We start from the raw sequence: 26226 nt of genomic DNA, 5'->3' as shown, positions 1-26226 counted from the left end.
TTATTAAGGGGAAGGTATCGTCATATTGGAAAACAAGTCTGGAGAGCTGATGGGATGAGATAGGATACTATTAACCACCCCACATTCGCAGGATTACGAATGTTGCCCTAGAGGGTATCCTTCAGCGCCGGGTTCCAGAGGAAAACATAAAATAATACGATAACATATCCCAGACAAGGATAATCTTCGGCTAAACGTTGGCTAAAAATGCTTGACATGCTTGTCTCTTCCCAGCAACAGGCAGCAGAGCAGGCTAGTGAAGGATCATCATGCCCTCATCAACAACACCCAGACTCGGAATACCCGGCTATACGAGCGAAGCACTCTATATTTAAAGCCAGAACTGTTCGTCCCATGGATCTTCGCTTCTTTCTTTCCTCTCGGGGCCGAACCAGCGTTGCAATCAGCTTTCCAAGCAGTGCTCGTCACCGACAGCCACCATGCTCATCCAAGGGACTTTCATCTGTGCCCTTGTAGCAAATACAATTGCATCGTCTATACCTTCGTCATTTCTCCTGCCTGAGCCATCAGGGCCGTTCAAAGTCCAGAGAGAAATCCTCGAACTCACAGACTGGTCCAGGAAGGATATCAATTCGACTCTCCCCCGCCGGCTGATGGTTTCTCGATTCAACCCCATACCCGAGAAGCACTGTATCAGAACAGAGGACGTACCCACCTTTCCTCCTGCGTCTGCAAAGCTGGAAGATGCAATTCTCCAAGCTGCGTCTGGCGGCCACTGGGTGGACGGGCTCCTAGCAGCGTCCAGAATAAGGGTATGCGCTGATGTGAAGAAGGGGTACCAAACTGACTCCCATGGGGATAACCATGGCTTCCCCATCCTGCTATTCTCACCTGGCGGAAACACAACTCGACTCGTGTACTCGTCTATTGCCCAGACGATTTCCAGCGCTGGATACACGGTTATAACCATGGACCACCCGCATGACACGGACATCGTGGAGTTCCTCAACGGCGACATCATCACCGGCGGCGAAGTCACTTTCTCTAACCCGTCCGTCCTCCCCTTCTGGAACGACGTGCGCGTTCAAGACACTCTGTTCGTGCTCAACCAGGCCCTCAAGACTTCCCCCCACGCCCGCATAGGCATGCTAGGCCACTCATTCGGTGGCTCTGCCGTGCTCTCCTCCATGGTTAAAGACGGTCGTATATCAGCCGGCATCAACTTCGACGGAGGGCTATGGGGCGATGCAGTCAACACAGGGCTGGGGGGTAGAAAGAAACCACAACCATACCTGCAATGGGGAGCGTATACGCATAATCGACACAACGATACATCCTGGGAGACGCTTTGGAAGGCCATGGAGAGGCTTCACCCGCATGCATGGAAGAAGGAACTTGGCATTCCGGAAGGACGACATAATACCTTTAGTGATTTCCCAGCCATTATTGACGCAGGCGGAGTAAGGGATGTTATTGACAAGGCTAGCATCGACGTGCTGGTAGGGGATATTCCTGCGGCTAGAAGCTTGGAGTTCATCAAGGCATATGTTCACGACTTCTTCCAGTTTTCGCTCTTCGGGAAAGATGAAGGGCTTCTCAGGGGGCCAAGCTCGAAGTACCCTGAGGTCGTCTTTCTGGACTAAGTAAATAATTACTCTATAATTAAGGTGAATATAGTGCAGAAGTGTAAATAGAGATAAACTTCATACTTGCGGCCATTATACCCGGCTGTGGCTACAACCTAATAAGTGCTAGGCATACTCCGTAAACAAGGAGGGAAAAATAGACAGGTACACTTGCTGTGTGGAGATTTCGTACCTAGCAGCTATCTACATAGATTTCAATCTCTTCTCGATCAACCTCCAGGCTCCCCGGTCCTTTCTACCGTGATACACACAAGATAAAGTGAAGTAGAGACTTTCCCCACCAAACGAATGAAAGAGGACTGATCGGAAGAGATACTAGGCATTAAGCGAGGGGATTCAAACAGCCGTTCAGATGACTGTGTTACCTGAGCAAGGATCCAGCAGCATTTGAGTATGAACTATTTGCAAGAGCCTGGGCTAGCCTTGGCTGGAGTCCACTGCTAAGCTGGAGCCGGATGTAAGGAAAAAAAAAGGAATGGCATGATATGATCTCCGTGTAATATTCATTTTAAGGTAAATGAGAAAGAAGAAGAAACCTGTGTCGGCAATTGCTGTTGCTGGCCGACTGGCTGGCTGACTGGCTAACTAAAGAGAGGCTAGAAGAGGTAAGATGAAATGAAAATGTCGTTAAGAGGCCGAAAGGGAATGAAGATGAGCTAGACATGGATGAGATGATGTTTGATGTATGATGATAGGGAGCGGAAGACAGAGCGGCAGTGCTAGTGTGCATGGATGCCTGAATGCTGCGTCGGTGATAAGGAACATGAGAGCCAATGAGGGTATGGGAGGTCAAGGAAGGGAACGAGGGATAGATGGAGTGGATGGATTCGCATGAAGCAAAGCAAAGCAAATGAAAGGAGAGGAGATGAGGTCTTTAGGGCATAGTGTAGTAAGTATGTGACGTTCAAGGAGAGGCCTGGCTGGGTCGTAGAAGCAAATAATGAAGATCTTAACGAAAGCATGGAAGAAGAAAGAACTGAACAAGTAAATAGACTGAACTTGTATGACTTGCCTGCGAGTTTTGTTTAGAAAGAAGACAAAAAAGTAGCTGAACTAAACTTGCTCTGGTGTAATGAATAATATGAAGACGGAGGCGTGCGATGAGACTCGAACACGAACTCGGCTGGAAAGAAAAAGCCAGATAGTAGTAATAAGGAAAAGAAAAAAAAAACAAGCAAAACAATTCTCCATAAGTCAATAGTTCCATCCGTGATATCGTGCCTCCCATATGTACTCCGAACAAAGTGAAAATGAGAAAAAATGAAAAATAAAAATGAAATCAGACAAAAACAGAAACGGAGAAGGTTCTAAGGGTTGGAAATTAAACATAGATAAATCCAGCAAAAGGAACCGCGAAACCGAGATAGATAGATAGATGGGAAACTCGTAAAGGTAGGGAAGAGATATGAAGGTAGGGAGAAGTAGACAGGTATAAGTGGATATCTTATCGTTTGTCCTTGACTTTCCAGAACTGCATTAGACGGGTGATCCGGAGACCCTTTTTCTTGCGCTTTTCAGACTCGTCCGTGGGTGCTTTCTCCTCGTGGCTGAGCTTGCTGCGCTCAGAGTTGGCACCGACCAGACGCGAGAAGCTAACTAGACTGGAACGTTTCGATGAACTAGGCCGGTTGTTGTTACTGTGACCATTGCTGCCGGCGCTGTTGGCGGCGCTGTTGAGTTGTAGGACGTGGGAGAACGAGGCGGCTCGATCGCCTGGGATGCGTCCGTAGATTGCGCTGGGTAGTCTGGGGATGTTTCCGGTCATTGTCGACGCAGAGCTGGTTAGTGACGGGACATCCTCGGAGGAGTTTTGGAGGTAGTCTGAGCCCGGCTCGCCTGAGTAAACGGATCCAGAGCTGTGATGACGGTCTGTCATGGAGGAGGAGGCGGTGTTTAGGCGGGGGACGTCAAAGGAGGTGCTTGAGGGGGCGGGTGAGGGAAATGCCTGTGGGATCATAGGCACTGGTGGTATTATTGCAGGGATAGGGGTGAGGTTCGTAGCATTAGAGATGTTGTAGATGAATTCGGGGGAGGTAGAGGGACGCTTTTCGTCAAAGTTGCGAGGAGACGCCTGGCCAGAATCAGAGCCCACGATACCGATACTTCCCGGGTGGTGGTAGGTAGTGCTGTTGCTGTTGCTCCGTTGGGACTGAGACTCGAAATCAATTGCATGGGCGTAAGGTGTACGTGGGGTGATAACCTGGGCAGTGCTGGGACGGCTCTCGACGGAAGCTGGGTAGAGGTCGGGCAAGTTGCTGGAGTCGACTACCTGGATACCCAGGCCAGCCTCCTCAACATCACTATCCTCTTCGTCTTCTTCTTCTTCTTCACCGGAGGAGGATGAGTCGTTCTCAGCTGCGTCATCGTCGGCCTCGAACGATTCGGCGTTCTTCTGATTAGCCTGGTCGTCATTCTGGGCCAAAAACGCGTCTTCCTCTTCTTCGTCAAACACGTCCGGGTTTTCCATTGCAGTCGACAGTCCAAACCTAGAAGCACCTAGGAAACTGCGGTCAAATGGAGGCATCTCCGGCGCACTCTCCGCACGTCTGTGGTACCGCATCTCTGGGCCCACGAATTCACCTCGACGGCCACCACTGTACATCCTCTTGGAGGCGATCATGAAACCACTGGTAATGTTCCGCTCGGGCCCCATTTCGGGGGTATTGAATGGGCCTAGAGCGGCGTCCAGATCGATTACGGGGCTGAAGATGTCAGGGTTACTCTGCTGTTCGTAGAAGCTCTTTGGTGTCCAAGCTTTTTCCAAGCTGTTGTCCGTGGAAGAAGCCGGTTCGCCGGATTGGGGGTGGCTTCTTGGAGCGTTCTGGGCCGTGGGAGTCCGGATGACAATAGTGTTATCATGGTCAAAGTCAACGCTGTACATGGATCCGAGCTCAGAGTTGGTCCGTGTAAGCATGGGTGGAGGCGTCGGGGATTTGCGGGACTTCTTTGAGGAGCGTTTCTTCCCCTTGCGGATGAGGATGCCGGCCCAGGAGCGCTTTTTCTTTTGTTTCTTGGACGGCTTGCGCTCGTGCGCTGTTCGTTGAGTCAAGGTGGAGGTCTCGGCGTCTTCCATATCCTGGTCTGAGGGTGTAGCAGCTTGCGCGTTAGTAGTAGAAGACGAAGAGTTGGAGGCAGTCCTTTCAGCGTCCTGGCTTCTGCAGACGTTTCCTAGGCTGAAGTTCAGGGCCATTGAAGCGGAGGCTGAGAGTGGCCGTTTGGTGTGTTCATTGTTATCACTTGAAGGGCCAAAGGGCTTCCATTTCATGGCCAACTGGGCACCCGCGGTCTTTGGTCTGGCTGTAGATTCATTGCTGTTATGAAGGGGAGAACTGGCGCCACTTCTTTGTCCAGAACCAGAACGGTCTGAGAAGATCTGGTTGGGACGCACGGTAGACACGCTACTCTCAGAGGATATTGTCGAAAGAGGACGGCAAGACACTGGAGCTACTTCTGAAGCAGTAGTAGTAGTAGCAGTGGTAGCAGTAGTTATCGACTCCTCCTTGTAGGGACGTCTTGTTGGAGATACTTGCAGTTTTTGCTGGTGCTGCTGTTCGACCCTCTGCGGGGAGGTCTGAGCAGTGTGCATTTCTGGAAACGACCGCGAGGAAAGCTTTGAGTTCTTGTCATTGGCAAAGGGTAAGATGGGCGAAGTTGGGACACTTCCAGAGACCGGTACTGGCGGGAATGCCTTGGCTACAACGGTCAGGTCCACGCTCGAGATGGCCTGGGACCTCCTGTGGGCGTGTCTCCGGGCACCTCTACCGGGACCAGTGGTAAGTCCGGGACCTGGATGTGGGAGTGTTGAAGCCGTAGCCTTGGAACTACTGATGGCTACCTGGGATGAAGCATCACCAAGGAATTCACTTGGTTGACGGCGGTGTCCCTTTGCATTGAGGTGAGCGGGTTCCACCAGCACAGGCGAAGCTGGAGCAGTAGGTATTGTTTTTGTTGTAGGGGCACTACCTGCTGCTGCTACTGCTGCTGCCGTAGTTGGTGATGTAGAAGAGACAGACTCAGGCGGTGCCTGGGGGAAAGAGAACGAAGGGAGAGAAGCAGGCGGTTGCCGTCTGCCGCGCCGCGAGCTGCTCGACATGTTGTTGCTGGGTATTCCGCTGGGAACTCTGCTGGTGTCTGTCGAAGAAGGCGCTTGAGCCGGGAAGGAGAAAGGCGGGTTCGGGAGGGGCGAAGAAGGGGGATTCATGCGAGTGTCGTAACTGGGAGACTCCGGGGAGTGCAGGTGGATGTGACTGGCAGTGTTCCAGTGAGAAGAAGGCTGGTGAGCCCCGAGAGAAATCGATGTCATGGCTATAGAATAAAACGAGAGAAAGAGAGAGAGAGCGAGAGAGCGAGAGAGAGTAGAAAACGAACGAAAGAGGAAATGTAAGAATTCCACGAAGAAGAGGGAAGAGAAGGAAGAATAAAGTGACGAGCCAGAGAGCCTCTTCGGTCTCTCTACTTGCTCATTCCAACCAAGTCCTTCGGCTTCATATATGGAGAGAGGCTGGGCTTTGCCAGATCAAGCAAATGACTGATAAAAAAGCGGCTCCTTTTCCCCGGCTCTGCTTCCAGTTCTGTGTGTGTTTCCTATCAACACGCCGAAGTCATCGTACGGAGATCTCCAGAGACAGCCCCAAAAAAAGATATATCTCGTTTTTTTAAGGACGCCACAAGGAATAATGATGATGAAGACGATGTTGATGATGGTTTAGGAGGAGGTCGTTAGAAAGTGTTGGTAGGTTTTGCTGAGGTGGTTCGTTAGGAGGAGTAGTCGCCGACGGACGAACGCCAGGCCACAGCGATAGAGACAGAGAAGAGAGAGAGAGAGATAGACAAAGGCGCACGTCTCCGTGCAAGGATGTAAGGAACGGACGGCCACAGCGAGCTGTAGCCAGCGAGAGCCGCAGCGGCGGAGGAGGAGGAGGAGGAGAGGCGGCGGAGGATTAGGTTGAAGGGGAAGAGGGAGAGAAGAAGAGGAGAGAGGAGGAGGAAGAAGAAGAAGAAGAGAAGTTGTTGAAGATTGAAAGGTTGGAGATCGAAGTTGAAGACCAGAAAAAGAAAAAAAAAAAAAAAAGGCGGAAGAGAAAGAAGAAAAAGCGGCAGAAAAAAGCAAAAAGAGCAAAAAAAAGACAGAAAAAAGACAGAAAAAGCGACGAACCAGTTTTTGACGGGGACTTTTTAGGGGACTTTTGGGTGGTCAGGTACGGTAAGGGGAGGGCCCACATGGAGGACGCTGAGTGGCTGGAAGGGGTGGAGTGGGGCCAGGATGGGGCCACTGGGAGGCGGGCTTGGCAGGGCTCTTGCGTCTTACTGGCTGGTGGGACTCGAGGGTGGCCAGAAGGGGACTAGCTCAGGCACAGCTGGCGTCTCCCCAGGAACAGGCTTGGCAGGTAACTTTAGAGGCAGCGATACACAGCCAGTACCAGATAAAATACGATATCAGATGGAACAGAAGAGGCGATAGAAGAGAGGATAGAAGAGAGGATAGAAGAGAAGATGAAAGAAAGAGAAGAAAAGAAGAAGAAGAGAAGAAGGGATACTGGGTAAAAGGGTAAAAGAAAAGACGGTAGGACTATGGATCTGAAGATGCGATCTGTCCCTGTCAACAGGCCCTGGCCGCATCCCAGCATCCCAGCATCCCAGCCTGATCCTGGAGTCGACGACGATACATAGCAGCATGCTGGCAGAAGTAAAGAGAGCGTTAGCTGCTGCTGTCATGCGCCCGAGCACTCTCTCTCGACTCGTCCATGGCCCCCTCTCGCCTTCCCCGGCGCCGCTCAGGGATGGACGGATACTTGCATTCTCTTTTGCTCTTTTGCTTTCTTGTCTCGCTATCTTCCAAGGACATCCAGCTCCATTTACGGAGTACGTACTTACATATACATACATACAGATACAAAGGCAAAAGAGAAAAGACAAAAAGAAAAAAAGGGCCTGTCTTGTCTCATGATCTGTCGGCAGCGACCGTCTCCACGGCATCGTCATAGTCTCTTCTTCTCGTCCCGTACTCTAAACCCTCCCCTAGTACTGTATGCTTGGAGGCGGTACCTCGACCACCCCCCCAGCCACCCTAACCAAACTCACTGCACGCCTCTTGAGTTAGTTGACTTACCCGTCGTATTTCGCCTGCATGGGGATGGAGAATGGGGGGGGGAAGGGGGGATAGGATGGGATGGGATGGGATTGGGGGGGTCTCCGTGCCAAAAAGCAATTCTCTCATTGTTTCTTCCCTCGCTGCTACGGAGGGATCCTGCGCATGCAGAGAGAGGGTGCTGCAGTAGTGTATGTAAGGTAAGTGCATGCAGAGAAGAACGAGCAGACTGGCCTGCAGACTGACAGTAGTGCTCATCCATACGGAGTACACAACACAGTAACTGAGTTACTGTAGCGCTGGTCGGTGGAGTCCAACCCCCTGGTCCCGGCCTGACCTTGATGTTGACCCCCTTTTTTACCCTTTTGGGGCGTCTTGATGCTGTGCTGCACTGGCGTCTGGTGATATCGAGCGGAAAAAGAAACTCCTATACTCATCATAATTAAATAAGTTGTTATTGAATAAAAATAAAATAATAAGTAAATAATAATAATAATAATAAAATAGAGCATAATATATCTCAGATATACCCCCATAGCTCCTCCGTCCTGCTTCGTAGCTAGCTTGCTACCTTATTCAGTTCGGCTTCTTCAGGGGAATCCATTATCAGCATTAGCATTGGCATACTCCGTACTTATGACGGGAATGTATTGATAGCCATTTGATATCGGCTTGGGCGGCAGCTTTCAATCTCTTCCCCCTTCCTCTTCCTCTTCCTTCTCTGCTGTTAGGTATTCTTATGCCAGCTGGAAATTGAGAGACCCGTACTCCGTATATCATCTTCCATCCCCCGTCTCCACCGCAATCAGCCAGCGTCCGCGAATCATCTCCCCAGAGCGCCTCCTCTCGACCTGAAATGAGATGAGGTGGAAGATGCCAGCACAGCATCTCAATAATAACAACATAACAACAATGAAATGAGTAAACAGGCCGGCGTCGTCATCTCAGCCACTGGCACCGCTTTCCTCTTCCTTCGCATGTCTCATACCCAGGCCAGATAGTCTCTGTTTTTCTTTTCCTGGGGCCATCGTCAGCCGTCAGCCCTATCCAGACACCAGCCAGCCAGCCAACCAACCAGCCAAACTGGCCAGTCATCGAGGATGGTCGGTTTGAAACATTCCTTCTCCCCCCCTACGCCTTTTTTACGTTCTCAGCCTCAGATTTCAGGGCCCCATCGGAAAATATGTAACTGCTAGTTAGTTTAAAAGTAATTAATTTAATGTGATGCGGACTGGCGGACGAATAGCAGCTGGTTCCGGCATTGTCAGTCGAGACAAGCCCAGTCAAGGGCGCCAATCCTGAGATTGATGGGACAGCCCAGACAGAACAGAGACAGGCAGACAGACGGAAGGCTAGATGCTAGACAACTCCTGACAATGCAGCGGCTGGCTTGGGCAGACATCCAGACATCCAGACGCCCAGACAGGACACTGGCACTGGCACTGGCACCGGCACCGGGTTACATGGCCCAGTGCTCCCCCGTCAGCACCCTCCGGGCTATAGAGATGGCAGTTATAACCAACGGCCGATCGGTTTCTAACACATCGAGTCGATCATCCAAGCTTTTATCCCGGTTTTTCCCTTCTCGATCCTCTCCCCTGAGCCAGCAAGCCAGTCAGGAGCACCGCCTATCGTTGTTGGAGCTCTCACAGTCCAACCGTTACCGTGCTCTGTATATTCCACTCGTCTTATAGCTCGCGTCACACAGGTACACAGCGTACTGCTGTATATACTTGACCCTAATATTAAAATTGCTTTCTGATGTATTTGACTCCAGCGAACTAGTTAGGTTGGCCAGCTAGACCGTATGTATCGAATCAACCATTGCAGCGTTACCATGCATGAAATCGCAACACAGCATCATGCATGTCCGTGTGTAACTAATGTGGCTGGGAGGGCGAGCCTTGTTTAACTTAGTTACCCTTTTTTAATAATGTAATAGTAACTACTTCGAACCTTCATCTTGCAGATTTATTTATTTAGCAACTCAACTTAGTTACCCAGCCTGGTTGATTGATTGACTGATTGACTGATTGATTGACTGTCTGACCGGTTAGATCAGTGAAAAGATAACTACCTCCGTGACACTCGTTAGCAACCAGCTCGACGGCGCTGCCTGTCCAACTTTGCCCCCTGAGACGTGTGGATAGCTAGATGGCTGCCTTACTCCAGAGCATTCGCTCGACTTTACTCCCCTTTTCTCCTTGATCTTCTTTATCCCGTTGCCACCCTGTCCGACCTCGAAGTCTGCAGGTTGCAATCTACTTAACAAGACCAGACCTCTCTCCCCTCTCCCGCTTACCCTTATCAAAGCGGTTAAGTCTGTTATCCTGGTTGCCGGAAGAGCCATCCGTCTGCCGATAATCACTCTCTCGGGACTGCCAAAGTACTGTACAATCCTGAACTGCACTAGACAGGGCCTTCAAGGTTGCGATCTTCCTGAAGAACGCCGTTCCACAGATGTCAGGAGAGCCAGATCCTCGCCCACGCCTGGCCTGGCAGTGGCCAGTCGACGGTTCATCTAGCTTATACGGCTAGACTAGGAACAGGCATCCTCAATTACTCACCCAGTTAGCCGTATGCCGTGCATGCATGGGGTATTCCAGGCATGAGGCCAAGGGCATGGATGGGTTCCTTCATGCATGTACAACTCTTTGAGTGACCTGCCAATGTACTCCGTACAGCAAACTGCATGCCACATAGTACCACCATTTTCTTTCCCTCTCTTCCATGCATCTCCCGCTGCTTGCGCTTGCTCCTCCGATCTGCTTTGTTTTCCATCTCTTTACTTTCCTCAAGATATGCGCGATTATTCCCTCGGGTTAATGCACGCATAAAGAGGCATACGATACGCCCTTTGAATCTGCATATTAACTAACTAGCTTGTTAGCTAGTTAGTTAACTAATTTAAACCCACCGCACATGGAGGTGTTTTCTTCATCTCGTTTGGTGCTGACCGACGACAGGGACCCGGCAGGGCATGGGTGATGACTTAGTAAGTACAGTACTTCTGTATTTACGACCCTAAGCAGCGGCGGACGGGCGTACCTGGATGCCAACGCCTATGGGATACAAGGATCGTCCTTTAAGGGGCAAGAAAGGCCAAACAAAAAAGCTAGTCTTTTTGTCGTCTCATTATTCAATTTCAATTGCCAACCAACCCAACTTCCACGACATCACGTTGACTGGAAATAAGGGAGAAGGAGAATGCATAACGAACCTGGCTTATAGCACTGCATATATGTAAACTCGTTAAGATAGCGCAGGTTACATATGGACATGGGAAATCAACGGTTTCTCCAGTTCCCAGTTCCCCAGAGAAGATCAGATCAAACGGCAGCATTCCGAACGAAGGACAATGTCCAACGTTAAAATGTCTTATTGAACCCATCCCATTTTTCTCTCTTTCTTCCTTCTCCCTTCGCTGTTGTTCAACGAAGGAAACACAGCAGTTGGGAAAGCCGGTAGTACTTGCTTTCCTGCTGCCTGTGCAGGGTTGCCGTAAAGAACAACTGTTCCTTTCTGCAGGGCCGGTTTTTGACACCTTGTCCCGTACTGAGCTGTGCTGTGTTCGTGCTGTGCTCTGTATCACCGCTCTGATGTGCCGAGTATCAGTGTCAACACTTCGTAACTACTTACTTACTTCAGACATTGCATCCCTGGCCGTCAATGCGTCTTCATTCTTCTTGGTCAACTGCCGCTCAGCAGTTCTTTGCTTCTACCCTCTTTACCAACCCTGATCCCTCGCCGTCGGCATCGATCGCCATGGGATGAACAGGGCTATCCGTCACCCGCCGTCTCAGCCGCCTGCTGGGTCATGGAGAGAAGGGTAAAAGGAGTACCGGCTACATGTTACATCCGTGCCAGGCCTATCTGATCAACAGAACCGCCCTTTTCCCCTCCCCTTCCAAACGGAGCATATCTTCACCAATTCCGTTGATTCTTCGAGAACAACGAAACAAGGAAACGCGAATTTCAGAGTTCGACCAGACAGAACCCAATCCCAATAATGGCGGCGGAACCTTTCATCTCATCCATGGCTCGCTCGCCACGCCCGCCGTCATGTACTACCCCCCAGTTTCTTCTCTCATCGCCATGCTCAGTTAGTTAACTGCGAACTTCGATCCATCACATTTTTTTTTCTTTTCTCGACTCCTGCTACTCGAGATAAGGCAAGCTCTCGAACTGGCGTGCCCGTCCCATCGTTTCCTCATATACGAAAGTTTATTGGGATTGAATTGGACAGATGACCTGTTCGTAAGGTTAGTGAAGCAGACCGGAACCAGGCAGCGTTAACGAAATCTCGGGGCAAACGAACTGAACCGGAATCAACTGAACGCTGGAGAACTAAAACTTGCTTTTCTAGTTAGTTTGCTTACCCCAACTATGCTTTTTCCGGCTTTTCTCTCTTCCTGTCATCGAATATCAATCTCGTATAAATCCATGCTCGCGATCGTTATCGTTTTGCCTCCTCACTTCGGGCGATGTCTTCGCTTAGTATCCACATACGATACCTTGAGATGCCCCCAAACCCATACTCCGTACTCCGTACTCACGATCCGTTACCCAATATAATACTCTGTGCTGCCTACAAGACACTTGCGAGGTATGAAGGGCTTTTGGCGATAACAGCGTTATCGACCGCGCACTAGCAGCTTCTGAACTAGCTCATCGAAAATTAAGGCAGCCGCCGAATATACCCGCCGACTCCATCGTGGGCAGTGAACGTACTAACGTTGCGTAGCCTGGTTTGATGTAGAGAGCCTTTTGATAAAGGTGGGACGTTGAATCCACTCCTTCACCAACCGTTGCTGGCGATCTCCATGGTAACAACAAAAAGGTTCCCCCAAGTTTGGATATTCGTCAGGACGCCACGTTTCATCCTACACCTCTTCTCATCAAGCCAATCTCCAAGGTACCTTGAAATTAGGCCGTCGAGACAACAAGATTACCTGCGGCTGGAGAAGCGCGTTTTGCACTTATTTTGATACGACCTCAATCTCAAAAGGGGGGATAACACATTTAAACTTATTACTAAGCATTGATCATGTGACAAATATTAATAAGATACGGCTTATGTCATAAATTATGTCGTGGATTATGTCATCACATCGATTATGGAAATATCGCATGGAAAGAAATAATTGGAAGATCACGACTACAACAAAGGCATTGTTCCTTTGCAAAAGAAAAAGAAGATATTTGGCATTGGATATAATAGATGAATTCTATGCATACCCCTTTTTTTGCTAACTGTATACCATTGCTAGCTGTCAAATCTCAACAGTTTGACATGACCATTCTCCACGATAGCGGTGACCGTTCCTCAGCACACCGCCTCCAGTTCTTGGTGCACTGTGCAGCAGTTCAATCCACATAACATACCCATCCTAGACACGCCTAGAACGAAGATGCGAATATCTTCTGCAGAAGTATGTGTGATGAACTTATTGTTGGCCTGGACTATTGTTCCTTGTGATACCTTTGGTGCCTAAGGATGGGCATCCACCGTTACGTCTTGAGCAGCGTTAATACAGCGAAGCCCGTTACGGAGCAGTTTTCCGGCTGGTATCCTGTACTATATGGATTACTCGGTGGGAATATCCAGATGCAGTGCAACAGTCTCCACCGTTGACTTGATGTCTGCTCAGGCCACTGTATGATATCTACGGAGTACTCTCCTAGCAGTCTAAGGCGAGATATTAAGCTAACTCAATGTTATGCCGTCTCTCATTGGCTAAATGAGATATGTTGGCGTATGGGCAGATTCCGCTTTAAAAAGGAGCATATGGTATCTCCTTGCAATTGATATAATCGAATCCTGTTTTGCAGCTCTTTTCCCGTCATGGTCCATCTAGCTTGCCGTTGCCAAATACTCCCAGAGAGATGCCAAACCCACGATATCCAGAAATGGCTATAAATGAATGAAGACGGAGTCGAAGGATGGATTCATCGGAAGGCAAGGTGGCAGACCTCGGCCTGGGAGTAATCTACCAACCCCATAACCAACTACCACCTCTGGACTCATGCATAAATTGAAGAACATCCAGATATACAATTTCGGTAGATGCCTCGGGATGAATTAAGATATACCAAGCATTTTCGTGGGCAAGCCAGCCACATCGCTCCACATTGATCCATCTGCGTTTTCGTATCGATATGCAGGAATGATATTTGAGCCAGAAGCTGTTATTGGTTGACTCGTCCTTAAGAGGCATGGATAGGCCTGGCAGGTTAAAGATACAGTTGGCCAAAAAAACTTGGTTGCATTTTTTTAAGTTACGTTTATTTCAACGAGGCGAGTTCCTGGATGGCTACAGGGGAGTTTTGATAATACGTAATGTGAATCAAGGCACTCAGAGTAATATCCGAAGAGGAGAAAATTGGAGGAACAAGAAAGATATTTTATGGATGAAAAATGAACAAGTCAACAGATGGAGAAAAGAACGAAACAAAAAGAGTGAACCAAAGCCGGCGATAGGCGGGGTATTCGAAGAAGAGCATAACGGAAGGAAAAGCAAGAACAAGAAGTAGATGTACAATGCAGGGTAAAAGAAGCAAAAATATAAGCAAAAGAAGTCCAAACCCTGACGCCTCGCTAACATAACACCGAAAACAAACTGATGACCAGATAAGCAAAGCTGGCAATTTTTGTTTTTGCTTTTCGAGGGTCCAGGTAGGTTGATGGATAGCAAGATGTGATGTGACGAGGCCCTTCGTTGTTGTTCCCAGTTATCCAACAAGAGGAGGAAAGGAATATGAACTCGATGAACTCCGCATAAATGCATGTAACTGAGTATAAAAACGACGCCGTTTGTGTTGAATATAAGGTTGCTATTTTTTTTTTTTTTTCTCCTTGAGTATGAGAGGGAATTCCTCTAGGACTCGGTCGCACCCGGCGATATAGTAAGGATGATGACCAAACTGCTGACCATGAGAGACGCAGTAATAAATGCTGTCAGGGCTATACTACCGCGGCTGGCAGGGAACTTCCCTCTGACCACCCAGTACTGACTCTCAAAATAGCGGTGGAAGCCGATGAAGAGGACGAGGATAGCTACCCCGATAAAGGTGGCGCCTAGCGGCTTTCCAAGACCACGCAGTTGGCTGCTGTTGCTTGTGATGGTGAAGTAGAGACCCTTGGACGTTTCTCTGTAATGTTCTGATAGGAGAGCAGACGGGTTGCTGGGACTGTTCTGCGAGGGATCTAGCTGCTGGATGGCGGTGTTGAGACGGAAAAGCTGAGTCACTGCTATCCCTATGGAGGCGAAGGCGAGAGATGTTCGTAGCCATGAGAGGAATGTGCGTTCTACCAGTCATTAGTTTCCATACTTGTAGAACAGAATAGCTCTGATAGAATAGATAGTAACATACCCAGGGCGAGATGGTCTCTGGCAACGCTGCCTTTGTTTTCCAGCTCCAAGCTGCCGTACTTCTCAAGTATGCGTCTGTACCACGACGGCTGATCCTGGTGTATGCTTCCTTTCCTAGACCGCTGGGACGAGTAAGAGGCACCTCTCTGCCGGGGTATAGTGCCACCATTGGCGATGTTGTTCCCATTAGCATTATTGTTGTGGGTGTTATCAGATGCACCTGGTGTAGCGCCTCCAGCGCCTGGCGCACCCTGTCCATCCACGCTATTGTCCATCGGGCTGCGCTCACGAACTATCGACTGGTGCGTTCTTATCCTGCTGAACTGCGGCCTCGAAGCAGTATGTGTAGACTCCATAGAATCTCTAGACAGTGTAGACGAGCCGGAATCAGAATGCGAGTCTGCTTCTGCAGGTGAAGAGAATGATCCATAGTTAGGTCGTGAGCCCGACCTCGTCGTCGCCGTCGCCGAGTTAGCCATGGTTGTCTAGGCCCTAGCTTTTCTTCCGCTTCGCTTCTTCGTGCTTCTATTCCTCTGCGGCTATGTGTTGGTTCTTGGACTGCGTGTTGGTTGGCTCTCTCAGCCCGGGGGGGACGGTGCTGGTTGGAGCTACCACCAACCACTAATTGGTGGGCTGACTGCGGAATAAACGGTGAAGAGGGGGGCGTCCTTTGTCTAGACGACGAGAATAGAACGAGGCCGAAGATAGAAAAGGACCACGAAAAGGCACGAAAAGCATATAGAGCGAAAAAAGGAGGACGGCGGCGGCGGCAGCGGGCGGAAGTGAGTGCATGTGTGGTGTTGTATATAGGTACAGCTCGCTCGCTCTCCCACGACCAAGCCCAGGGTTCGTCCAGGATGCAGCACCCAGCAAGGCCAAAAACTCCGGCCGATGGGCTTGGCCGCTGATCATGCATTCGATCAACTGTGCATCTGTCCCTATCCCTTTTGCCCTTCCCTTCCTTTTACAGTCAACTGGTCTGTCTCCTGTCCCTTGTCGTCATGGTCTTGCGCGTTCCTGGCTGACCTCCGTCTCACAAGAGGGTTTATCCTCCGACCTCGCCCTTCCGAGCAGCACCACCACAACTACAAAAGAACATCGATATCAACATCATCAACGGTGAGCGCCGCTCGAGGCTAAGGCTCTTCTCTTTCTCTGGCCTTCTTTGACCTTCCCGTCTGCGTGGACGGGCCCACCAAGCAGAGTTTTCCGCGTTCAGATCGCCCTTTCGCAGCTACGTTAGTGATTTAGTCGAGCTGATATAGGTCGACAGTCGCTTGACTAGTGGCGACGGCGCGCTGCATCTTATTGGACATGCGCATGGCTGGCCGAGTAACGATGGGCTCGAGAGGGGGGATTTAGTCCCCAAGAGGCCTGGCAGGATGGGTCTGGGTGTGACAGAGGCGCAATCCAGGGCTGCCTGCGGGTGAGAGACGGCGAAACCCTCAGAGCAAATGAATGAATGGATGGCTGAAGGAGAAAAAACATGGCTTGTGAGCTGACTGGATCAGGCGCGCCGTGGTGCAGGGTGCAAGGTGCAAGGGGGAGCCATCGTGCAGGCATCGACCGTCCCAAGATATGATAGGTGTCTGGGCGAGGGCAGAGCTGAGGATGAATCTAGATACTTCGGCATTTTGGACCCATTGACGGCGGTTTCCTCCTCTTCGGTTATATGTACGGAGTATGTACGTGCATCTCGCCTGGCTCGATCATGAGACTGCAGCAGTCAACAGTCAACAGGCGTCCTGGGCAAGCAGGGATATATCTCCAGCCTGCTTTAGAAGAGACCCCCCTCATGTGAGCATGTCTCTACACAACTCTTGGGAATATGGAAACTCGATTGACTGCTCTATCCGGCTACTCGCTCAATTCTGCATCTGACACAGTCTTTACAAGCAACAGATGATGAGCTCTCTGACTACTTTACCAGGGTTGAGGCCCCCTTACAGCGCTGTTCTGCATCGACATAGATTATTCTAGTGTTGGCGCTAGATGACAATCAGAGTAGGGCACTTCCACCTACCATGCAATAATAACAATGAATCGCACTCCATGGACAACCTGATCTTCGCCTGGATACGCTGATCTATGGAGCACTTTAATATGTCCAGCAGCATCGTCGTCTTCGCATCTCCAGCTGTCATTCTTCTCCATCTGCATCCTCGATCTGCCTGATTGATTTCATACTTAATTTATGCTTGATTACGTCATCCGTCACGGGTTCAACCTTCAAAACCCCAAAACGACAAAAACGCAGAAGAAGCAAAGAAGCAAAAAAGAAGCAGAGACGAAGAACCAGAAGACGCAGACGCAGAGAGACGCCGCGCGAGCAGAAGGTCAAGCATCATGGCGTCGTCTACCCAGGAACCACCGCTGCGTGCCTCTGCTTCCATCCCCAAAATCGACTTGTCAAAGAAGCTAACGCGAACTGGTGGCCCTCGACGGCAGCCTGCCGCTGGCGACTCAGCGCCACCAACCCCATCGATGCCCCCTCGTCCTGCAACAGGAGATCTGAAGTATACGCGCCCTGTTCCTCGCATTCTCTCTGCTCAAGATCACCAATCCTTCCTCTCGTCGCCATCGTACAACTTGGTCACGGCCTTTGTGTTCAACCTGTCAGACAGCGTGCACCAGAAGTCCATACCAGATGTTCTCGATCAGCCGAGTTCTACCTCGCCACCATCGCCCATAATATCCAAGATTCTCGAGATACTATCATCAATAGATTCGCTGCTCGATGCCCACCCATCCCTTGACCAGGGCGGGTCTCGCTTCGGCAACCCTGCGCTCCGGTCGCTTTTTGACGATGTCGAGTCTCATAGCGTATCATGGCACAAGGAGCTCTTGGGCATTACTGACGAGGCTGTTATAGCCGAGATATCAACATACCTAGTCAACTCTCTGGGCTCGCGCTCCCGTCTCGACTACGGCTCCGGCCACGAGCTCAACTTCATGATGTGGTTGCTGTGTTTGTACCAGCTCAGCATGCTTGACACCCCCGATTTCCCCTTTCTAGTCTGCCGTGTCTTCACTCGCTATATCGAGCTTATGCGCCGCATCCAGCTAACATACTACCTTGAACCAGCCGGGTCCCATGGTGTCTGGGGCCTGGACGACTACCAATTCCTCCCATTCCTCTTTGGCGCATCGCAATTGACAGGCCATCGCTACATAACCCCCCTATCCATACACAACAATGTCGTCCTCGACGAAGAGTGCGGAAAATGGATATACCTTGATCAAGTGAAATGGGTGGACAGCGTAAAGACCGTAAAGGGCCTACGGTGGCATAGTCCCATGCTAGATGACATATCCGGTGCCAAGAACTGGTACAAGGTAGAGGCCGGCATGAAGAAAATGTTTACCAAGGAAGTTCTGGGAAAACTGCCCATCATGCAACATTTCCTATTCGGAAGCTTGATTCCTGCAACAGAGCAGATGGGCGTTCGGGAGCCGCAGGAGGGCATACATGATCACAGCCACGGCAATGGCCCTTGCCATGACCACTCTCACAATAAGTCTTCTAATGGCGTCGACTTTTGGGGTGACTGCTGTGGCATCAAGGTGCCTAGTGCTGCAGCTGCAGGTGAAGAGATGAGGAAACGACAGGGAGGTTCGGAGCTACGGCCTATCCCATTTGATTGATCATGTAAATGTGGCTATTGTCGTGATGTTACCGACAGCCTAGCCAGCCAGTAGGCATTAAGATATAGTCATACCACTAATGAAAAAAAAGAACATTCAACGTCTTATCCGCCTGAAGACTGAAGTAACTTGAGTAAACACAAATCTACTGAAGCTAACTACATGGATGTTTGTATCTTTGCAGAATGACGTAATGCCCATATTACGTAATCACATGCAGCTTAACCTTGTCGAAGCAAAACGATTTCTTCCTCGTTTGCGATGCAAGAAGAACCAGCCCGGCGAATTGAAGTCAGCGGTACAGAAAAGCCCAGAGATGCAGACCAATCGATAGCCAAGTCAGCGCGATCAGCGAACAAGCCTGGTTAAGTGCTGCCTACTATACCACCGTACCACCCCTCCTCCCCTCGCCGTCGACGCAAGCCATGGCACCATCCAGCGAGTACGCAGTGAGCGGAGGAGGCCGGCTGAAGATCAAGGGCTCCAAGGTACAAGACGGGCGTGTGGATAAGAAGAAGAAAAAGAAGAAGAGAGATAAGGAGGGAGACGTTGCTATGAGAAAGGAGGAAGGGGAGGAGGAGGAAAAAGCAGACGCAGCTGTCGGTGAAGCATCTAACGCAAAGGAAGAAAAGGATAGACGGAGTCGGAGTGTTAGTGAGCTTCTTGAGGGTGATGACGGCAAGACTGAAGCTGAGAGGAGACATGCTGAGGCAAAGAGGAAGAGGGTATGTCTACCTAGTTTACTTATATCAATGGGAGGCCTAAGCTTACGATTGTCCCGTGTGTGTACAGCTCAACGAACGACTGAAGAGAGAGGGTGTCAAGACGCATAAAGAGCGGGTGGAGGAGTTGAACAAGTACCTCAGCAACCTGAGTGAACACCACGACATGTGAGTTCTGACTGACTTTTGCGCTGTTATCGTTGTTTTTGCAAGGCTGACATGGAATCGCTTCATAGGCCGAGAATTGGACCAGGATAACACTTGGGAGTTATTGCTTTTCCTGCCTTGTATTTCTTTGTCTTCGCTTCAGTTCAAGTCTGTGGATTTGAATATGCATCTACGATATATTACTTTTCTTGTGTGATCTAGAGTTACTAGACACTGGCACGGACACGTACGGGGAGAGCATAGGGTCTATAACATCTGATATTATTTGGTAGCCAAATACCCATTTATATCACAAACAATGGTCTTTCAACACACAAAAGTAACAGAGCAAAACATCAAAGATAAGACAGGCTAAATGGGAGAGAAAATGATGAACCAGGCCAAAACACCATGCAAAAATAGCCAAAAGGGAAGCAGAATGAAAAACACCGAGCCAGACCCCAGGCTGTAATAAAAAATAAAAAAAAAAGGGGGGGCGGGATATAAGCCAGTACGCTGCAGAGCTTAGAAGAGCAGCACGGAAACAGATGTATGGGGAATTCCCAGTCGATAGGCAGAAGGGAAAAGGGGAAGGAGAACAATATCCAAGAATATTATCCCAAAGACCAAAACCCACCGGAGCACCACCCCCCAAAGTCCCAACAATATGAATAAAAGAAGAGGACTCCTCCTGACCCCGACACCCTCCGTAACAAGCTCGCCGGTCCCAGGGTAGTAGTAGTGATGATAATATAAAGCATGTTGAAACGCGGACTCAACAAAAGGAGACAACAAGCATGGCTCGCTATACTCCCTTGACGACCGTTGTTCGCTCAGAGTTCAACCGTTCAGCGTTACGGGCATGTGACTCTTTCTTGCAGTCTTCCAGGCCGCTGCAGCTATGTGATTCCAGCATGCGGTGTTTGCTGCAGAACTGGCCCTTGCAGAAACCGCAGTCACCGACTATACGCTGAGCAAGCTCTTTGCAGGCCTTGAACTGGCAACGTGGCTTTCTGGATGGGGCCATGTCTCTTTTGAGGAGTGTAGACGGCGGAAGTAGAGGGAGGCGAACGCTTTTTGAGGTCTGTTGCCCTGTGTCCTTTATGGGGAGGATTGACCGGACAATTTGTACGAGACGGCGTAGCTCGTACGGCAAAACCGGTTATGACCGACGACCGACGACTGATGACTGATGACTGATGACTGAACACTGGAATGGAGCGTTAGCCTCTGGGTCCGGCTATCAGGCTTCTGAGTAAGAGAGATTGCCGCTCCGATACTCGGACGGAGACGGAGAAGAGGAAGACGAGGAGGAAGACGACTTACAGTGTAGCAGTGAGAGTCGAGGTCAGACAGTAGTATGGCAGAAGAGGAATGACGAGGGAGAGGGAGAGAGAGAGGAAGAGAGGGAGTGCGTGAGCAGGTCTGCAGGTACCTTGACAGGCAGCAGAGAAGCGGCAGCTGGCTGTGGTGTTGGTAGATAAGGGATGGAGAGGAAAAAGGGGAGCGAGGCAAGGGGGAAAACGGGCGAGGCAAGGGCTTTATAAAAGGCGAGAAAACTCCTTTTTCCAGTGATGGTCCGGGGCAGGCAGAAGAAGAGAGGAGACAGAGACCGAAGAGCAAAGAAGAAATGGCACAGAGAGGCGAGGCTAAGGCGATCCAAGCGACCACATGAGGAGGACGCTGTCGGGTTGCTTGCTTTGCTTGGTTCTGGTGGAGCTCATCTTCTGCGTTCCCCTTCAATGTATCATCAGCGCAAGCAAGAGAGTGACTTAGTTACGGACTTGCTTGAGCTAGTTACGGAGTACGGAGAAGCTCAACTAGTGAGCTCGCTCGTTTGTAAGTATGGGGCAACCCACGCCATGCCCATGCCCATGCCCATGTCCATGTACATGCTTACTCACATATAACTAGGCAGGTATAAGGTATGCCTGCAGTGGTGGTGGCCAGAGGTAGCAATACTTACAGGATTATTACTACTTACTTCTATGAATAGTTTAAGGAGGGGCGCCCGTGAAGTTTCGAGATGCTGCGTTGTCACTCTCTCGCTGGCGTCGTCTTCTCTCTCCCCTTGTTGGATGGAGCACATACTTACATGCTGGGGAGTTAACTTGGTCAGGGGCTGCGGCCATCCCAGCGCTAAGCCGGTCGCCGCCGTCACTCGTCAGTCGTAAGGCGTCAGGCGTCAGGCTTCTGAGGCGTTATCTTTGTCTGGGAGATGTACGACCCTCCATGCCCACTTCGTTCCCAATTTACTACAATGCACCCGTATTTAGTTATACTTAAGAGAAACTGTCCGTAAAGAAGGCATCAGTATATATATTAAGGGAGATTCATCCCTGCGCTGAAAGAACGGCACATGCCCGAGATCCGCGCGGACAGTTGCGCCTCTTGTCCCAGGGGCCATGTCACCCTCTTCTCACCGGCCTTTTCTCCCCATCTTCCTGGTCGACAAATGTCTGTTTTGCCTGTTTGACTCCCTGTCCGCATGTTTTTGTTCTTTTTGATATACAACGAAAGGGGCATTCGTATCACGATGTATTAATTACGCCACTCAGGTCACGTTACACCAGCCAAACCAGGGGTTCGTTGGCGTGTATCGGTGTAATGGACTGTATTGCCGCTCCCGTGACCCGGTTGCCGGTCTTCACCGCCTCGCCCCAACTGGGAAATCTTCGACTTCTTCTCTTTCTTTTTCTTCTTTTTCTTTTTCTTTCTTTTTTTTTTTCTTCCCTTTGGCTGGCTAGATTTCATACAATCAACCACGAGAAGATGGAAAAGACAGCGCGGACGAAGAGAGAGAAGAAGCGGACGAAGAAGAAAATCTCTGCAGACCGAGGAACGGATGGTGATACCGGGATACGAAGTGGTTGTGTTGTGCAAGAAGAGGCTCCGGAGGCTGCTAATTTAAAAGTCGACTGTGGCGAAGAGAAGTTTTACCTCCGGCCATGGCAGTGGCATCCCATAACATCATAGGGCTAACCACGGATGCGAACTACTAGGGATGCGTAGCTGGTCTACCTAAAACTGATGGTTACTCCGTCCTGTTTCCAGATTTGCTCTCGAGAACGCCGCTGAGCTCCATGGGTTGTCCTTGATATCTGTCTGACCTCACACCTGCCTGTGACATAGTCAACTGAGTCTATAGCCTATAATCCACAAAGCCCCGAGCGTTGCACTATGCGGGAGCTGCCATTACGCAAAAGGAGGTCCAGGACATCTCGATTGCGCCACTCCCTCTTTGGCAGCGGCCGGAGGTCCTCCAAATCTGAATCTGTAGACTCGGAATCCTCGCAGTGGACGGATTGTTCGGCCTCAACGGAAGCAATTGATGCCACCGAGCATGAACGCGAACTATCTGGCCAGGAATACAATGGCCACCACCATAAACCTGTGATATCTCACCCTCCTTAGTCTCCTGTTCCTGTTACTGCCATCTCCTGCTGTGCTTCCACTGCTTTCCTGTGGTCCAAAATGTTTAACCAGAACTAGGAACATGATCGCCCCCATAAACAGCGCGACGCAGACGTCCCAGGCTACCCCGAGATCTTTGTCGATAATGTCAGGGATCGTATCTTCTCTCACGCTCCTATGACCAAGGCGGAATGCCAGGCCAGCGATGCCCTTCAGGATACTACATCCACGCCCAGCCCAAGCAGGTGCTCGAATATAGGATGCACCGTCCACCCAGAGAACTCCCCTCTATCTGGAGAGGAGCTTAGGGTCATATTTTCCGGCGCCCCCCATTTCTTGCTCGAGAAGGGTAGTCGATGCCATTGGTTCCCACATGTTGTCTTCCCCTGGGATGATAGCACCCGCATCCAGAACCTTCAGGACCGGAAACCGTTGCATCATGCCTCTTTTACGCTATCCACGCTGCATGCCCATCTCCCAGCGTTTCTGGAGCGCAGGAAAACACCCGGAGGTAGCCCAGATTTGACTGAGTTGGAAACAAACAAACATCCAGCCTTTGATATCGGCGTTTTCGAAGTGCCCAACATGCTCTCCTCTCGTGCCAAGGAGAGAGGCTGTGTTGGTTTTCGTCATTATATGGAGCTTCCAATTTCCCCAAAGCTCAAGGACAAGTCTGATACCCCACCAGGCATCACTCTCATAGAAAGTAATACCAATGTACTCAACACAACTCCCACAGGTAATAACGAGCCATATATCTGTTGTCGGCCCGGTATCCGCTTCAGTCGTGCACAGTTGATCAGCGGCGGCCCGCCTGCCTGGAGGCGTCTTGGGGTCCGCGATTGTTCTCCCAAACAGGTTGCTCAGCGCTTAGAAACCCTTTGTGATTTACGGGATCAAATGGTGTTCAAGGCCAAGCCGATCAATTTGTTTGACGTAGAATCCATAACCAAGCTCCATCAGGGGTTATTTTCTACTTTCCTTTTCCCTCTCCCCAAGCAAGTACACGCAGATGCATTCAAGCTCACCAGTATCAAGACTCAAATTGATACCCTCGTCAGAGTGCTCGCCGTTAAGGATGCCTGGATTGACTTTTCCCAGATAGAATGGAGAATCCGTGCCGGTCAGATCCTTTGGGAATGTCCACCACACCGCGACGGAGTTATCGAGGACCAGTATCCAGGAGGTTCAGACATTAGTATTAATGCCGAGAGACACTGGCTTTTGATACAAATTCTTCTAGCTGCCGAATTAGTTTTGCGGCTTGATGCTGCTGTTAAAGTCGGCATTATGGGTCGACCGAAAGGAATAATTACCCAGAAGGACATATACCATATCAATGACATGAGGAATGACCAAGTCGACTGGGCAATCATCTGCTGCCGGAGAGCCTTTGAAAACCTGACAATCAAATACTCCCCCACAAGTGGACGGCTTGAACCTGCTCTGCCTCCTGACCGTCCACTGGAACGGCCAACATCCCGAATTCGACAGATCCTAACACGCGGAAAAGTTAACGAAAAGCGGACGCAACAGGCGCGGGGCCAACAACCAGTGGATACCCAAATTACATGGGATTGCGTTACGAGACCCCGGTTTTTCAAGAAGCAATTGGACGGTCTATTTGCGTTCATGAGCGTAATCCAGTGGCCGGATGCAGAGGAGATAAAGTGCCAGTTGGAGAAAAAGTATGATACCGTTGTAGCTGACCCTGCTGCTATGATACGAACGTTTTCAACGCCGCTGGTCACCAAAGAGTTGACAGGGGAAGACTTACCTCGCAGGAGGCTATCAACATATGAAAACTCTAACACTTCTCATCTCATTCTGCTTCTTACGCCATCTCAACATCACGCTGCTTCAACCTCAACAACATGTTTTGGTGGGTGGATATCTCGCTCATGGCTAAGCGGATTTGTTCTGCCGGGGGAAGCTATCAATGACATGCTCATGTCGACGTTGTTGGAGAACGACGCTCATGCTCTCAGAGCCCTCGGCCCGGTAGCCAACCTATACGGCGGATTTATATATAGGGGCCGAAGCTGGTGGAGTAAGAAGTGTGTTGTCTCGAGAATTGTCAGTTGTCTAGATGGGTCTACCACTTGTATGGGGTGGGTTTCAAGCCGTGTCGTCCCCCATGACGAGGAAGGCAAGAACCATACAGACAAATGGGTAGAAGTCGAATTGACAGATGACACGCGTGGCCTAACGGTGCCACGAATCTATAAGACGACACAGATCCTGCTTGATTCCTCGCCACTAGGACCCGGCGGTGAGCTTACACCAGAGCAATTCTGCATGCCCATGGATGATGATTCAGACGCAGACTCGGATCATATTCATCAAACAAGTGTGGTGTTTGATAACATCACCCTTTCCAGGTCCGAACGAGATGGCCCAAGTAAACGTCTCCCTTTCAAAGCCACCGCCCACGCTTTCTTCACTATCAAGGCCACCCCCCAGTCGAAACCACGAAAGGTTCTCTTCCCGCTAAGCAAGAATTCGCTATTTATCTCTTCTTTCCCTTGCCTCCCACCGCGAGGGTGGGCCGCTCACTCCACAAAACACAATACAGACCCAGACTCTTCATCAGAGTATCACAGACACTTCCAGCCCCCTATCCCTGACGATGAAGACACATATGACTGGAGCCTGGGGCCCGAACCACCTAGCACAGGCCCCCTTAACCCGCGTATCCAACGAACAAACAGCTTCCGCGTCCCAGGACACCCTCTCCACACTTCCTTCTACCCTTACAAATATATCCCCATCGCTTCGTTGCCAAGTGTAACAGAATTCCCGCCCAAGCCCCCGAGAACCTATGAGCGTCGTTCCTCAGGTATGGGGAGACACCGCCATTCACTCTCGGAGGAGAAACGACGTCACTGTCGTCGCCGACCAATTACATACATCATTGATGCGAGAGGAAGTAAGGATAAAGAAGCCTTTGCACGAGCCTGGTGTACGGCCGTCTGTACAGATGCGGTAATTTCCAGAGTTGGACGGACTTGTTTAGCATGCAGTATCCGAGAAGCGAGAGCGGTTGATGTTAACGTGGTCATCCGTGTTGCTAGTGTTGCTAGTGTGGCGAGTGTGGCCAAGTAGTTAACAAGTAGAGCGGTGGCTATGCAGGTGTGGCTACGATGGCGTGTACGGAGAATTTACATGGTGTAAGTTGGGCGCTTTGGTAGGCGATAACTATATGCAAGGTAAGGAAGACGAAAAAGGAT

At 50.2% G+C, this 26226-nt stretch overlaps 8 protein-coding genes across 8 annotated transcripts; 6 read left to right on the top strand and 2 right to left on the bottom strand.

Moving 5' to 3' along the window:
• Positions 1-207: 207 nt before the first annotated feature.
• TRV_01321 (PAF acetylhydrolase family protein) lies at positions 208-1604 on the top strand (the record flags this gene model as incomplete). The annotated part of the gene is made up of 2 exons (XM_003024445.1): positions 208-345; positions 408-1604. The coding sequence occupies 2 exons, from the start codon at positions 208-210 to the stop codon at positions 1602-1604; spliced, it is 1335 nt and encodes a 444-aa protein (XP_003024491.1).
• Positions 1605-3051: 1447 nt separating this feature from the next.
• On the bottom strand, positions 3052-5910 carry TRV_01320 (cell wall proline rich protein, putative; the record flags this gene model as incomplete). The annotated part of the gene is made up of 1 exon (XM_003024444.1): positions 3052-5910. The coding sequence occupies one exon, from the start codon at positions 5908-5910 to the stop codon at positions 3052-3054; it is 2859 nt and encodes a 952-aa protein (XP_003024490.1).
• Positions 5911-6283: 373 nt separating this feature from the next.
• On the top strand, positions 6284-7554 carry TRV_01319 (uncharacterized protein; the record flags this gene model as incomplete). The annotated part of the gene is made up of 5 exons (XM_003024443.1): positions 6284-6300; positions 6404-6464; positions 6552-6810; positions 6954-7155; positions 7278-7554. 5 exons carry the CDS (start codon positions 6284-6286, stop codon positions 7552-7554), a joined length of 816 nt encoding a protein of 271 aa, XP_003024489.1.
• Positions 7555-14100: 6546 nt separating this feature from the next.
• Positions 14101-15343, bottom strand: TRV_01318 (uncharacterized protein; the record flags this gene model as incomplete). Its single annotated transcript, XM_003024442.1, has 4 exons — positions 14101-14282; positions 14317-14487; positions 14591-15004; positions 15070-15343. The coding sequence occupies 4 exons, from the start codon at positions 15341-15343 to the stop codon at positions 14101-14103; spliced, it is 1041 nt and encodes a 346-aa protein (XP_003024488.1).
• A 2071-nt stretch (positions 15344-17414) lies between these two features.
• TRV_01317 (uncharacterized protein) lies at positions 17415-18713 on the top strand (the record flags this gene model as incomplete). The annotated part of the gene is made up of 1 exon (XM_003024441.1): positions 17415-18713. The coding sequence occupies one exon, from the start codon at positions 17415-17417 to the stop codon at positions 18711-18713; it is 1299 nt and encodes a 432-aa protein (XP_003024487.1).
• A 214-nt stretch (positions 18714-18927) lies between these two features.
• Positions 18928-19607, top strand: TRV_01316 (uncharacterized protein; the record flags this gene model as incomplete). The annotated part of the gene is made up of 3 exons (XM_003024440.1): positions 18928-19004; positions 19048-19438; positions 19506-19607. The coding sequence occupies 3 exons, from the start codon at positions 18928-18930 to the stop codon at positions 19605-19607; spliced, it is 570 nt and encodes a 189-aa protein (XP_003024486.1).
• Positions 19608-22189: 2582 nt separating this feature from the next.
• Positions 22190-22558, top strand: TRV_01315 (uncharacterized protein; the record flags this gene model as incomplete). The annotated part of the gene is made up of 1 exon (XM_003024439.1): positions 22190-22558. The coding sequence occupies one exon, from the start codon at positions 22190-22192 to the stop codon at positions 22556-22558; it is 369 nt and encodes a 122-aa protein (XP_003024485.1).
• Positions 22559-23173: 615 nt separating this feature from the next.
• TRV_01314 (uncharacterized protein) lies at positions 23174-26101 on the top strand (the record flags this gene model as incomplete). The annotated part of the gene is made up of 1 exon (XM_003024438.1): positions 23174-26101. The coding sequence occupies one exon, from the start codon at positions 23174-23176 to the stop codon at positions 26099-26101; it is 2928 nt and encodes a 975-aa protein (XP_003024484.1).
• Positions 26102-26226: the final 125 nt, after the last annotated feature.

This window comes from Trichophyton verrucosum (genome assembly GCF_000151505.1).
Source record: "Trichophyton verrucosum HKI 0517 chromosome Unknown contig00111_1.f1.exp, whole genome shotgun sequence".
Lineage (NCBI taxonomy): Eukaryota > Fungi > Ascomycota > Eurotiomycetes > Onygenales > Arthrodermataceae > Trichophyton > Trichophyton verrucosum.
The sequence above is the reverse complement of the archived record's forward strand: the minus strand, read 5'-3'. Positions and strand labels throughout refer to the sequence as shown.